At 41.5% G+C, this 12,808-nt stretch overlaps 1 protein-coding gene across 15 annotated transcripts in view; it reads left to right on the top strand.

The window, feature by feature from the left end:
* The window catches only part of ptprsa (protein tyrosine phosphatase receptor type Sa), a 513,824-nt gene that overhangs the window by 382,919 nt on the left and 118,097 nt on the right, over positions 1 to 12,808 (top strand). For 13 of the 15 annotated variants that reach the window (XM_060941290.1, XM_060941297.1, XM_060941294.1 and 10 more), the window contains 2 exons: positions 4,656 to 4,682; positions 9,158 to 9,275. In XM_060941290.1, coding sequence (XP_060797273.1) covers positions 4,656 to 4,682; positions 9,158 to 9,275 — 145 coding nt within the window. The remainder of the gene's footprint in view (positions 1 to 4,655; positions 4,683 to 9,157; positions 9,276 to 12,808) is intronic. The other 2 variants (XM_060941298.1, XM_060941295.1) reach the window with 1 other exon arrangement.

The raw sequence follows: 12,808 nt of genomic DNA, 5'->3' as shown, positions 1-12,808 counted from the left end.
AAAATTATAATACTAATCCTTACCTCGGCTTTCAGACGCTTCACGCAGAGGTCTTCAACAGGGGGGTCGCGAAATCGGACCGGATCACTCATATCAACAAAAATATTCCTGCCCTGTCCCCTGGCCTCCGTGCAGGGATGCAAACAGCGCGCCTTTTGGCGGATGCCGCCTTTTTCATGGCTGAATCGCGCAGATCCGATTAAAAAAAAATAGCGATATTAATTCATGAAACATGAAGTATAAGGATGAGAAAAAAACAGTTTAAATCGGGAAGCTGCGCACATTTGTGCAGCCTGGCGCAAATGTGCGCAGCTTCCCGATTTAAACTGTTTTTTTTTTCTCATCCTTATACTTCCTGTTTCATGTTTCATGAATTAATATCGCTCAGTACCTGAGTATTAATGTTGAAAGAATCCTCAGTGAAATGGTCCAAACACAGTTTGTGGGAAACACTAGGTGCAAAGTTTTTTCAACAGGTGTTCTGTAAAGTTATCCTACCTCTTGGATTTGTCCTACCAAGCCTACTGCGCATGCGCGAAGCCTACTGCGCATGCGCAAGTGAGCCCACACTTTCCTCAGCTTCAGGTCCTTGGGGAATGCAAAAAAACTTACTCCAGGGCATTTCCCATTGGAATTATTGGAACCATAAGCAGCACAATACACCATGATGTCCAATGTATGATGTCCAATGTACTTTAAAGACTATAAAAACAATTTTCTTGTCATCCACTTCTCCATTCATCTACCCGCTTGTGCTGTGCCCGAAAGTTTTTGTGACGTATGATCACGTGACAGCGGCTCTTCCGGTTGCAAAAAATGCATATCGGAAGTCGAGCAGAAATGCCATATAATCATCACGAATATAACGATTTTGCTGAATTTAATAGATGATTTTGTATTTGTTGATGCAATTAATTCATATTTTTAATGGAAAGAAACTGATATAGCATGCATTTATGTTTCATGTCCCATATCCTTTAATGTTCATGAGTCCACCATCAGGAGAACACTGAAGAACAATGGTGTGCATGGCAGGGTTGCAAGGAGAAAGCCACTGCTCTCCAAAAAGAACATTGCTGCTCATCTACAGTTTGCTAAAGATCATTTGGACAAGCCAGAAGGCTATTGGAAAAATGTTCTGTGGACAGATGAGACCAAAATAGAACTTTTTGGTTTAAATGAGAAGCGTTATGTTTGGAGAAAGGAAAACACTGCATTCCAGCATAAGAACCTTATCCCATCTGTGAAACATGGTGGTGGTAGTATCATGATTTGGGCCTGTTTTGCTGCATCTGGGCCAGGACGGCTTGCCATCATTGATGGAACAATGAATTCTGAATTATACCAGCGAATTCTAAAGGAAAATGTCAGGACATCTGTCCATGAACTGAATCTCAAGAGAAGGTGGGTCATGCAGCAAGACAACGACCCTAAGCACACAAGTCGTTCTACCAAAGAATGGTTAAAGAAGAATAAAGTTAATGTTTTGGAATGGCCAAGTCAAAGTCCTGACCTTAATCCAATCGAAATGTTGCGGAAGGACCTGAAGCGAGCAGCTCATGTGAAGAAACCCACCAACATCCCAGAGTTGAAGCTGTTCTGTACGGAGGAACGGGCTAAAATTCCTCCAAGCCGGTGTGCAGGACTGATCAACAGTTACCGGAAACGTTTAGTTGCAGTTATTGCTGCACAAGGGGGTCACACCAGATACTGAAAGCAAAGGTTCACATACTTTTGCCACTCACAGATATGTAATATTGGATCATTTTCCTCAATAAATAAACGACCAAGTATAATATTTTTGTCTCATTTGTTTAACTGGGTTCTCTTTATCTACTTTTAGGACTTGTGTAAAAATCTGATGATGTTTTAGGTCATATTTATGCAGAAATATAGAAAATTCTAAAGGGTTCACAAACTTTCAAGCACCACTGTACACTGCTCACACACTCCTTACACACTGCTCACAGACTGCTCACACACTCCTTACACTGCTCACACATTCCTTATACTGCTCACACATACTCCTCACACTGCGCACACACTCCACATACACTCCAAAGACACTTCTTACACCGCTCATCCTGATGTCACATGTTTATAATGCACTCCTCAAACACACTTCACATGTTCTCCATTTGAGAAATGAAAAATAATTTAAAAAGCTCCAAAATAGTATTTCTTTGTCTTTTTCTTTCTTAGTCTCTGAGAGTGTTATCCTATAAGCACTAAAGTGTGGAGAAATATTTGATCAATTTTATTCAGCAACCTTTTTTTAAAATCAATTCCACCTAAAAACAAACTTAAAAAAAAACCTTCAGTAAAGGATAATAAAGTACACGACAAACTCAATATACAATAAAATGCAGGAGATTATAAAAGTATATGAAGTGTATAACAGGAAATAGAATAAATTCAGAAGGAAAAGAACAGGCATGTGTTAATGCAGCAGTCACGAAAAACTGAAAACGAACCTTATCAAATGTAAAAAAGCTGAAACACATTTGGTGTTTGAAGTTCGTTTGTTTTGATTTTACTGTTATCTACAAATATGGACCAAAGCATGTTACAGTTGTTGCTTCATCTTGAAATTGAACCATTTTTTTTCCACCCAGATGTTTGGTGTCACTGCACCAGTAACAGACTCGGGATAGAGGCGTGGCCTAAAATTTAAAGACAGCATTTTATTAATTAATAAAGTTGATTAAGTTCCATTAATATCATGTCTTGAAGTCTTTCAGAAGAACAGCATAGGTTTTATCTGTTTATAGTTCCATTTACACAGGTTACTTCCTGTTCCCACTTAAGTCACAGCAGCTATAAACAGTCCCTCCCTCCCTCCTTCCCCAACCTCTGTTTATGTCGTTAATAAGTTCATAAATAATATGTTAATAAGACAAAAATAAATGTAATTTTTCATGTTACCAAGAAACCGCAAAATGCAAACTCCTCTGTCCTAAAACTTAGTCAAAGCTTTGTTGCAAAGTGCAGACACTGGAGACTCCGTCCCTAAACATTCAATAAACGTCTCCTCACAGAAAACGATTATGTTTAGTCTTTGATAAATAACAATGGGTTCTGCTTATTATTAATTGTTTATTGATTCTGTAAAGTATCTGCCATACAAGCTTCTGAGTTGTTGCTATAGAAACAATAATATATTCGGATTTGAGTTCCAGCCGGTTGGACTATTGGAGCTGCTGTTATAAAAGATTCACTTTCTAACAGGGCTTTGAACCGGTTCAAGGAACGAAAACGAAAACCGGGAACTTTTTCTATTTCACGTGGAACAGAAACAAAACCAGAAACTTTATTATTTTTTATGTTCCGGAACAAAAACGCTTATTAAAAATAATGGTAACCGGTTAATACCGGTTTTTATTTCGTTCCTCAAAGTTTCCGTAGCCTACAAATAAAAAAGTCATTCTTCTCCTGCGCAAGTTTCTATGACCCGCTGGGGTTCACTTCCTGTGTGACGTTCGCTGACTGAATGGAGAGAGCGGGAGGGTGGACTACTATCACATCTCCACATCTTAAATAAGAGGTAAATATTGCAGTCTATCGTTATTCAAAAACGTCAATTTCAAACACGATATCAATATATTTGTCCACGTTAATGAGAGCCTCGCGAACATTAAATGACGTTAACCTCTGTTAGCCTAAACAAATTATCTTTCATTTTTGGCACTTTTTCTGTTTGTGTAGATGGGAAGACATACTCAGAATCCAAATCGCCAACATTTGAAATAATAATTGTTTTGAATTATTTCTTGTCTTATTTAATGAAGGTTGTAATAGAATTAGCCTACATTTGGCTTAAGCTGGATGAGACAGAGACATAATTTTATAGCCATTTGTTAAACAGCTGACAGGGAACGTAATTAACCGTTCCGGGAACAAAATTTTTTTGTTCTAACCGGTTCGGGAACATCTATTTCATGGTGGAACCCAAAACCGGAAACGTTAAAATTCTGTTTCTGTTCGGAACAAACAAATAGGAAAAAAATTCTGGTTCAAAGCCCTGCTTTCTAAGCAGTCAGATTAGGTATCACTGAGACAACAATGTCTTTTAGTCGACTGCAGTTCCCACAAACTCGAAAAGCAGATTTCAGACACCAAGCACGTCTTGGCTGATCAAAAAAAGAGGAAAATTTCATTTTTGGTCAAACTATTCCTGGAGAATTTCTGTATCTGAGAGCCCCACTCATATCCTTCTTTACCCTAAAGACACTTTGAAGGGAGTCTTTGAAAAAGTTCTCTCCAAGATCCAAGAATGTGTTAATGGAACTGAACGTCCATGAGTGACTATAAATTTTATGCACGCTTTATGGCTAATGCAAATCTGTAGTAGACTCGCAGATGGGAAAATCCAGTTTTTGGAATATGTACAGAATGGACAGGAAGAGTGCAGAATCCTTGAACAGAGCAAATTATTGGCTGCTCTTATCTGTGAACTTTTTCCCCTCTTCCTTTACATCCTGACCTACTTTTCAAGTGCGCTTCAGCGTGCTCTCCACTTCAGTGCCACTCTCTTCCTCTCTATTCATGCCCCTCTCTCTCTCTCTCTCTCTCTCCCTCTCTCTCTCTCTCTCTGACTCCTTTTCTCTTTCTGAAATTGCTTTCCCATGCGTCCTCCTCTTGGTGGGGGGAATCAGTGGGAAACGGACGATACGGCTGAATACGTGAGTACAGAAAGCGATGCAGAGCATTCTGCGTGGTCGTGGAGCTCGTGGTGTTGCATCACTCCTACCAGGGGTCACTCTCAGCCGAGATGGAATTTGATCTGAGACCAGTGTGTCGAGCAGCGGTGTCAGTCAGAACACTCCACTGATGATGCACAGAGGGGGTGATGCAACATCAAGAGCTCATTAATATGTGTGTGTGTGTGTGTGTGTGTGTGTGTGTGTGTGTGGTTTTGCAATGCAGCTCTGAAGTGTATGAAAATGAATATTGTGTCACATTGAGCTCAAGAGAGATAAGCAGTAATCTCTTGCCCCATTAGAAGTCTTTTTTTTTTGTTTTCATGTGTGGTTTTTGTTGTGCTTTTGGATGCAGCAGTAACCCATCACTCACACATTTGCATGATTTATGTGCATTGTTTGTTCCAGCCTAGTCGGACCCACACCTGGCCGTCTTTCTGTTTTCCCCACACATGCCCAGCGTTCATTTCTCCCCCTCTTCTCGTCTGCTTTGACAGAATGCTGTGATTTCTACAGCTGTTACTTAAGAAAGTTCACTCTAACTTATTACGGTACTTCATGGTAACTGATTGCTTTTAGGGATGCATCAAAACCATTTTAGTACATGTGTTTTTGGATACCATATTAGTATTAAAGTGCGTATCACGGGTAAATTCAGGAGCAAGATCAATGTAATTCTCCTATTTTATATTAAACTTTGGTCAAATATCTGTAACATTTTGCATTTTGTGCATTTTTTTTTACCTCGCGCAATACCAGAAAAATTCAGTTGAAATCAAGCCATTTGAGGCGAATTGGTCCGCCTCTGAAAAAATTTGGCATTTGAATTTCCCGGCAAACATTTATTTTTGTGACGTCATCTGCGGGACGCCTCCTTCTGAATCCTACGTCAGCGCTGGTTTGTTTATGAGAAAACGACCTGGTGGTTTTCTGCAAATTTCTTCAACGTTATCGCGTAATTATTAAAATGGTTAACAGATGTATCATAGGAGGGTGTAGCAACACCAATCATGATGGGATTAGTACTCATCGTTTCCCGAAAGTCCGGACAATGAGAGAGAAATGGGAGCGCTTGGTCTACACAGGCTGTGCACAGAAACCTTGCAAAGCTTGTGCAGCCTGCTCGCGTTTCCGCAGATAACGTCACGAATCTGACTGCAGACTCCCCTGGGATTTTTCCAGATGCGTTTTGTTATTTTATTTTTTTCTGCTGTAGACAGATGGCCTTGTGCAAAATTACCTTTCTGGATGAGTGTGTAAAGGGACATACTTTCATTTAAAAAAAAAAACACAAAATTGGTCCAGAATATGCACTTTAATACTTAATTAATACCAGACATTTTATGTAGTTTTGTTTGTTATTTTGGTGTGCTGCTAGAAATGAACTTCTCATACTGTATTTTATGTTTAAGATGTCACACTGTTGAAACAGTTTCAATAGAGATTGTGAGGACGGTCAAACTGAGTGTGCAGAGCAGTGTTAGTGAGGTGCCTTGAGTCACAATCAGATTATGGACCCTGGTGAAAGGAAGTGTGCATTTCTCAGTGCTCAGAGCTCGCACAACTAAAGCGCTGTCACACACCAAAGTTTCTCTGTACGCTTGCTTCACTGTTCCATGCTCAAATGTGTCACAGCATGGCAAATCACAACACCTTGCATCTCTTCCTCATCCCACCTTGCAATGTAACTGAAAATAGCAATGTGCATACAGTCAGGTCGCACAAGCAGCTCAAATTCTCTTGGTTTTATGCTTCGAAAGATGCAGCAAAGGCAAACAACCTCCACATTACCAGCATTCAACCACTGTTTATTTATTCTGCATTAGATTTAATAATAAATCTAATCCAGAGAGAAAAGTTGGCTAGTAAGTCAACTGATAGCGTCGTTATGATTACAGAGGTCAGCACTTTTTCATTAAAAATATGATGGTATGTAAGCAGAGTTAGAGTAAAAATAAATAAAATAAACCAGACAGTATTGGGAAAAAAATGAATTTGGAAATAAAGAATAAATGGCACAGTGGTGTAGTGGTTAGCACTGTTGCCTCACAGCAAGAAGGTTCTTGGTTTGAGCCCAGTGGCTGATGGGGGCCTTTCTGTGCGGAGTTTGCATGTTCTCCCCATGTCTGCATGGGTTTCCCCCACAGTCCAAAGACATGCAGGTTAGGTTAACTGGTGGCTCTAAATTGACTGAGTGTAAATGGTTGTTTGTCTTGACAGTGGATATAAAAAGTCTACACACCCCGTTAAAATTATAGGTTTTTCTGATGTAAAAAAATGAGACCACGATAAATAATTTCAAAACTTTTCCCATCTTTAATGTGACCTATAACCTGTACAATTCAGTTGAAAAACAAACAAATCTGTTTGGGGGAAAAACATAAAAAATAAAAAAAACCTACAATAAGCTGGTTGCATAAGTGTGCACACCTTTAAACTAATACTTTGTTGAAGCGCCTTTTGATTTAATTACAGCATTCAGTCTTTTTGGGTTCAAACCTGCCATCAATTAAAATGACTCTGATTAACCCCAAATAAAGTTCAGTTGTCCTAGTAGGATTTTCCTGACATTTACTCCGTTGTGTCCTCCAGCAAAAGCCAGGGTTCGCAGAGAGCTTACAAAACATCAAAGGGATCTCAGTGTTGAAAGGTATCAGTCAGGAGAAGGGTACAGAAACTTTTCCACAGCATTAGATATACCATGGAGCACAGTGAAGACAGTCATCAAGAAGTGGAGAAAATATGGGACAACAGTGACATTACCGAGAACTGGACGTCCCTCCAAAATTGATGAAAAGACAAGATGAAAACTGGTCAGGGAGGCTGCCGAGAGGCCTACAGCAACACTGAAGGAGCTGCAGGAATTTATGGCAAGTACTGGTTGCGTACTAAATGTGACACCAATGTCCTGTATTCTCCATATGTCTGGACTATGAGGTAGGGTCAAAGAAAACATCCAGGCCCAGCTAAATTTTGCAAAAAAAAAATACATCAACTCTCCCAAAAGCACGTGGGAAAATGTGTTATGGTCTGATGAAACCAAGGTTGAACTTTTTGCCCACAATTCCAGAAGTTATGTTTGGCGCAAAAACAAGACTGCGCACCACCAAAAGAACACCATACCCACGGTGAAGCATGGTGGTGGCAGCATCATGTTTTGGGGTTGTTTTTCTTCAGCTGGAACAGGGGCTTTAGTGAAGGTGGAGGGAATTATGAACAGTTCTCAATACCAGTCAATTTTGGCCCAAAACCTTCAGGTGTCTGCTAGAAAGCTGAAGATGAAGAGGAATTTCATCTTTCAGCACGACAGTGACCCCAAGCAAACATCGAAATCAACAAAAGAACGGTTTCACCAGAAGAAAATTAAAGTTTTGGAACGGCCCTGCCAGAGCCCAGACCTAAATCCAATTGAAAATCTGTGGGGTGACCTGAAGAGGGCTGTGCACAAGAGATGCCCTCGCAATCTGACAGATTTGGAGCGCTTTTGCAAGGAAGAGTGGAGAAATATTGCCAAGTCTAGATGTGGCAGGCTGACAGACTCCGACCCAAAAAGACTGAATGCTGTAATTAAATCAAAAGGTGCTTCAACAAAGTATTAGTTTAAGGGTGTGCACACTTATGCAACCAGCTTATTGTACGCTTTTCAGTTTTTATGTTTTTCCCCCAAACAGATTTGTTTGTTTTTCAATTGAATTGTACAGGTTATAGGTCACATTAAAGATGGGGAAAGTTTTGAAATTGTTTATCGTGGTCTCATTTTTTTACATCAGAAAAACCCTATCATTTTAACGGGGTGTGTAGACTTTTTATATCAGCCCTGCAATAACCTGGCGACTTGTCCAGGGTGTATCCCGCCTCTCGCCCATAGTCTGCTGGGATAGGCTCCAGCTTTCCCGCGACCCTGCACAGGATAAACAGTTACAGATGGCTGGATGGAAATAAAGAATAAAAAAAGAAAAGCATCCTGTCCTGTCGGACCCCAGTGACACCTGCTTGAAAATAACAACCTACCCAAAGCTTGTATGACAGATTAGCAGCCGATCAGCAAAAATGCATTACTCGTCCCAGCTATTTGCTCAGGCTTCTCCTGCATTAATTCCCTTCTGCTCATTTTCTAGAAGATTCATGAGACAGTGACAATGTGAGGACTCATGGTCCTTAAAGAATCTGTCTTCCTCAAGGAATCACAGGAGGTTTAGCCAGTCTTTGGAATTTATTCCCCCTCATTAAACATCAGTGTTACCTCCCAAATGATGCAGGGATTTAATTATGTAATGCTAAAACTAACAAGAAAATGTGCGCAGATGTGAGAGTGGGTGAAATGAAAGCTGTGGCAACACATACGGTCTTCCCCTCAGACGTGTAGCTGGTGGGTTTTTTTTGTTTGTTTTTTTAAAATGACATACACCCAAAGCACCTACACTCTCTTTCTCCGATTTTTCATGTGTTTGCTGCAGGAGATGGTGATCGGGGGCCTGCAGCCGGACACCACCTACTCCATCACAGTGGCAGCCTACACCACCAAAGGCGATGGAGCACGCAGCAAACCCAAACTGGTGGTGACCAAGGGAGCAGGTGAGTGCTAATGCAGTCATCATCTTTCTCTCTCTCACACAGAAGAGAGAGAGAGCCCCACATGCTGCCTGCTGCCACAACCAGCAGCCAATTGAACCCTGGGGAAAAACAGGAGACATGAACAGAATACATAAAGTGCTGGAGCACGGAAAGACAGCAGTAATAACACGGGCTGTGTGATGTGGGTATTATCCGTTCTGTGCGAGCTGCTGATTACACCTGTGAGGTTTTCTTATTACAAATAAAGGAAAGGAGCAAAAAGAAAGCGTAATACAGGTTATTGCAGTTGGTAGTTTGTGGGGACTTTGGGGTTGCTTCAGACTACAGCTGTATTTAAGGGTTTCAGAGATGTGGAGTCAGGGTTGGGATAAAGTCACGATCTGATGATTTTGATCCTGAATCAGTTGTGTGGCTGATTAGTCACTGAATTGTATCAAGACCAAGACCAGACCAAGACTATGAGGGATTGAGATCAAGTCAAGACCAAGGCAGGGTGAGACCGAGTCAAGACCAGAGCCAGACCAGGGTGGGGGAGGGGTGACAGCCCTGAACAGGAAGAACATTTTTCAAATTAGCAATGAGTCCTGTTATTGGTCGCATTTGAAGCAGGAAATTTTATATCTAATCACAGTAATGATGTGAACAAATAAATCAAACAGTACACAGGCAATTTAGTGAAATCCCCAGAGTTGTGGTCTTGACCAATCTTGAAGTAAAATCCTGAGTCTCTATGTCTGAGGCCGAGACAAGACCGAGTAAAAACGTGGTTGATTCTGAGATGAGACCGAGACCTTCAAAAAGTGGTCTTGAGACGGGTCTTGAGAACAGGACCGATCTCCAGTATAGGGATGGCGAAAACTAAAAAAAATCTTGACCAACCACCGAGCCTCATTAGCCGGTTAAAGTCGATTAACCTATGAGTTTAAACAGGGATGCAAACGGCGCGCCTTTTTCACGGCTCGTGCAGATCCGATTTTTTTTTTGGGGGGGCGTTGGAGTGTCTGAATAATTTCATCAGAGTAAATTCTGTATTAAAATTACTACATAAGCAAATGCCATTACAGTCCATGAAAAAGCCGTGAAAAAGTCAGCATCTGCGCCTTTAGTTTGTGTGGAGAGAGATGATCTGCAATAACATGCATTGTTGGCTACAGACCGAAACATACTTTCAGAATGCACTGGCCAAGGCAGGACTAAACTCAATATGCCTTCTAATAATAATTAAAAAAAACAACAGAATGGTAATTTGTAAGCTAAAAAGCCTGTGTCTACACTTTTTTTCTTTCGCCGAGTGGCAGCTGTGTTCAACTGGGGCGGGACATGACTGAATGGGTGTTTCTGATTTGTCAGCTGTCTTTAACTGGGGTGGGAGGGCAGGACATGACTGAATGGGTGTTTCTGATTTGTCAGCTGTCTTTAACTGGGGCGGGAGGGCGGGACATGACTGAATGGGTGTTTCTGATTTGTCAGCTGTCTTTAACTGGGGCGGGAGGGCGGGACATGACTGAATGGGTGTTTCTGATTTGTCAGCTGTCTTTAACTGGGGTGGGAGGGTGGGACATGACTGAATGGGTGTTTCTGATTTGTCAGCTGTCTTTAACTGGGGCGGGAGGGCGGGACATGACTGAATGGGTGTTTCTGATTTGTCAGCTGTCTTTAACTGGGGCGGGAGGGCGGGACATGACTGAATGGGTGTTTCTGATTTGTCAGCTGTCTTTAACTGGGGCAGGACATGACTGAATGGGTGTTTCTGATTTGTCAGCTGTCGTCCTTACACCGCATGGCATGGCCCAAGCGTTTACAACACAGAATTCCAGGTTCTCCGCTCCAAAATCGGCAGCTTCAAAACGATTGATTTTTTTTTTTTCACTGACAACCAAAAAAAAATTAACCGGTTGACGTTGATTCGGTCAACCACCGGTCAAACGGTCATCAGTTAACATCCCTACTCCAGTACTACAACACTGCCTTACAGTGATGTATGACACACAGAGGCAAACCTTCTTTACTGATACTGTATGAACAGGTACAGGGGACGCACCTTTTTCACTACAGACACAGAGGCCATGCCATTTTTTGCACTTGGACTGACAGCCACATAAGCCCTACCTCCTTCACTAGAACCGACAGGACTGTGTCATTAATACTGGCATAGGCCACGCCTCCTTAACTAAGACAAACAGAGGGCACGTCACTTTCACTAGGACTGACACACGCAGAGGTCACGCCTCCTTTTCACTCAGATTGATAAGCATGGAGGCCATACCTTCTTTTGACCAGGACTGATAGACACCAAAGCCACGCCTCCTTTACTAGGACTGGCAAGATTAAAGGTAATGCCAATTACAAGTCCACACCTTTGTTTAAAAATCTGCAAATGCCACACCTCTGTTACTGTTGTAAACATTAATGGCAGTGTGTTGATTGGAGTTGGTGAATCTTTACACTGTTCGTGTGCTTAGAGCTGAGAGCAGGAAGGCAGGGCAGCAGCATGAGTTGCAGGTCAGAGGTGACTCTGGAACACACAGCAATGGCTTGTTTTTATTGACGATAAGATTCTTAGCTCTGCCGTGATATGTCTAGAGGTTGACAGGTATGCGTATCGCAAGTGTCAGTGTGTGACGGCTCCACTGTAGCTGCTCACACACACACGCACATACACACAAAATCAATATCTCTCTTTCTCTCTCTCACAAACTCAGACTGATATGCCTCAGCCACAAATGCAGGCTCTCAAAAAAGTCTGCTTGTCGTCCCCTATTCCCCCTCCTTTTCTCATTTCTGAGAGTGTGGAGAAAGAGCTTAAACGAAATAAATAAATATGTGAAGCGAAAAAGAGAGGAAGTGGAAAACAGACTTAGCCCTTCTCGAGTAAAGAGCATCACGGTCTTTCATGTGACGGCAGGGCAGGGCGGCTCGGCCAATGGGCTCTCAGAGGAGGCGCTCCAGTCACTTTCATGCTTCATATCGAGGGTATTGTGCTGTCAGACAACTTAAGCCTGCGCCTCGCTTTTTAAATGCTCGTGGACTCTCCACGGCCTCCACCTTTAGCTTCCCATCTGCCAATCAGAGATAGACTTCAGGGCTCCGGATGCATGCTAATCATCCAACTGGGGGCCGAGCCAGACCCTTTGTACAGCGCCATCTCAGATTTGCACTAAAAACAGATTAGTCTATGGGTCAGGAGACAAACTGTATGTGCTGTATAAGATTTAACGCTAAAACAGAACATGACTTTTATTGACTCAAGAATATAAAAGATTTAAAAGTCATAAATGTAAAACTTTTATTGTATTTTAAGTGCAATTCATGTCCTTATAAGAGCATACAGATAAAAAGAACTATAACAGTAAACTAGGAAGATTTTCTCATGTTCAACTCTTACAGTGTTTGTACAATTATAGGCCTTTTGTACAATGAAATGAATTTCAGTCAACTAAAATATATTTTTGACTTTATTCTTATAGAAAAAAAATCTCTGTCGACTATAAAGCAGTAAACTCTTTTATATTACCAGGGGCGTAGCACCAAAT

Source organism: Neoarius graeffei, chromosome 15 (genome assembly GCF_027579695.1).
Source record: "Neoarius graeffei isolate fNeoGra1 chromosome 15, fNeoGra1.pri, whole genome shotgun sequence".
NCBI classification, from domain to species: domain Eukaryota; kingdom Metazoa; phylum Chordata; class Actinopteri; order Siluriformes; family Ariidae; genus Neoarius; species Neoarius graeffei.
This window is presented reverse-complemented; position numbering and strand designations above follow the sequence as displayed.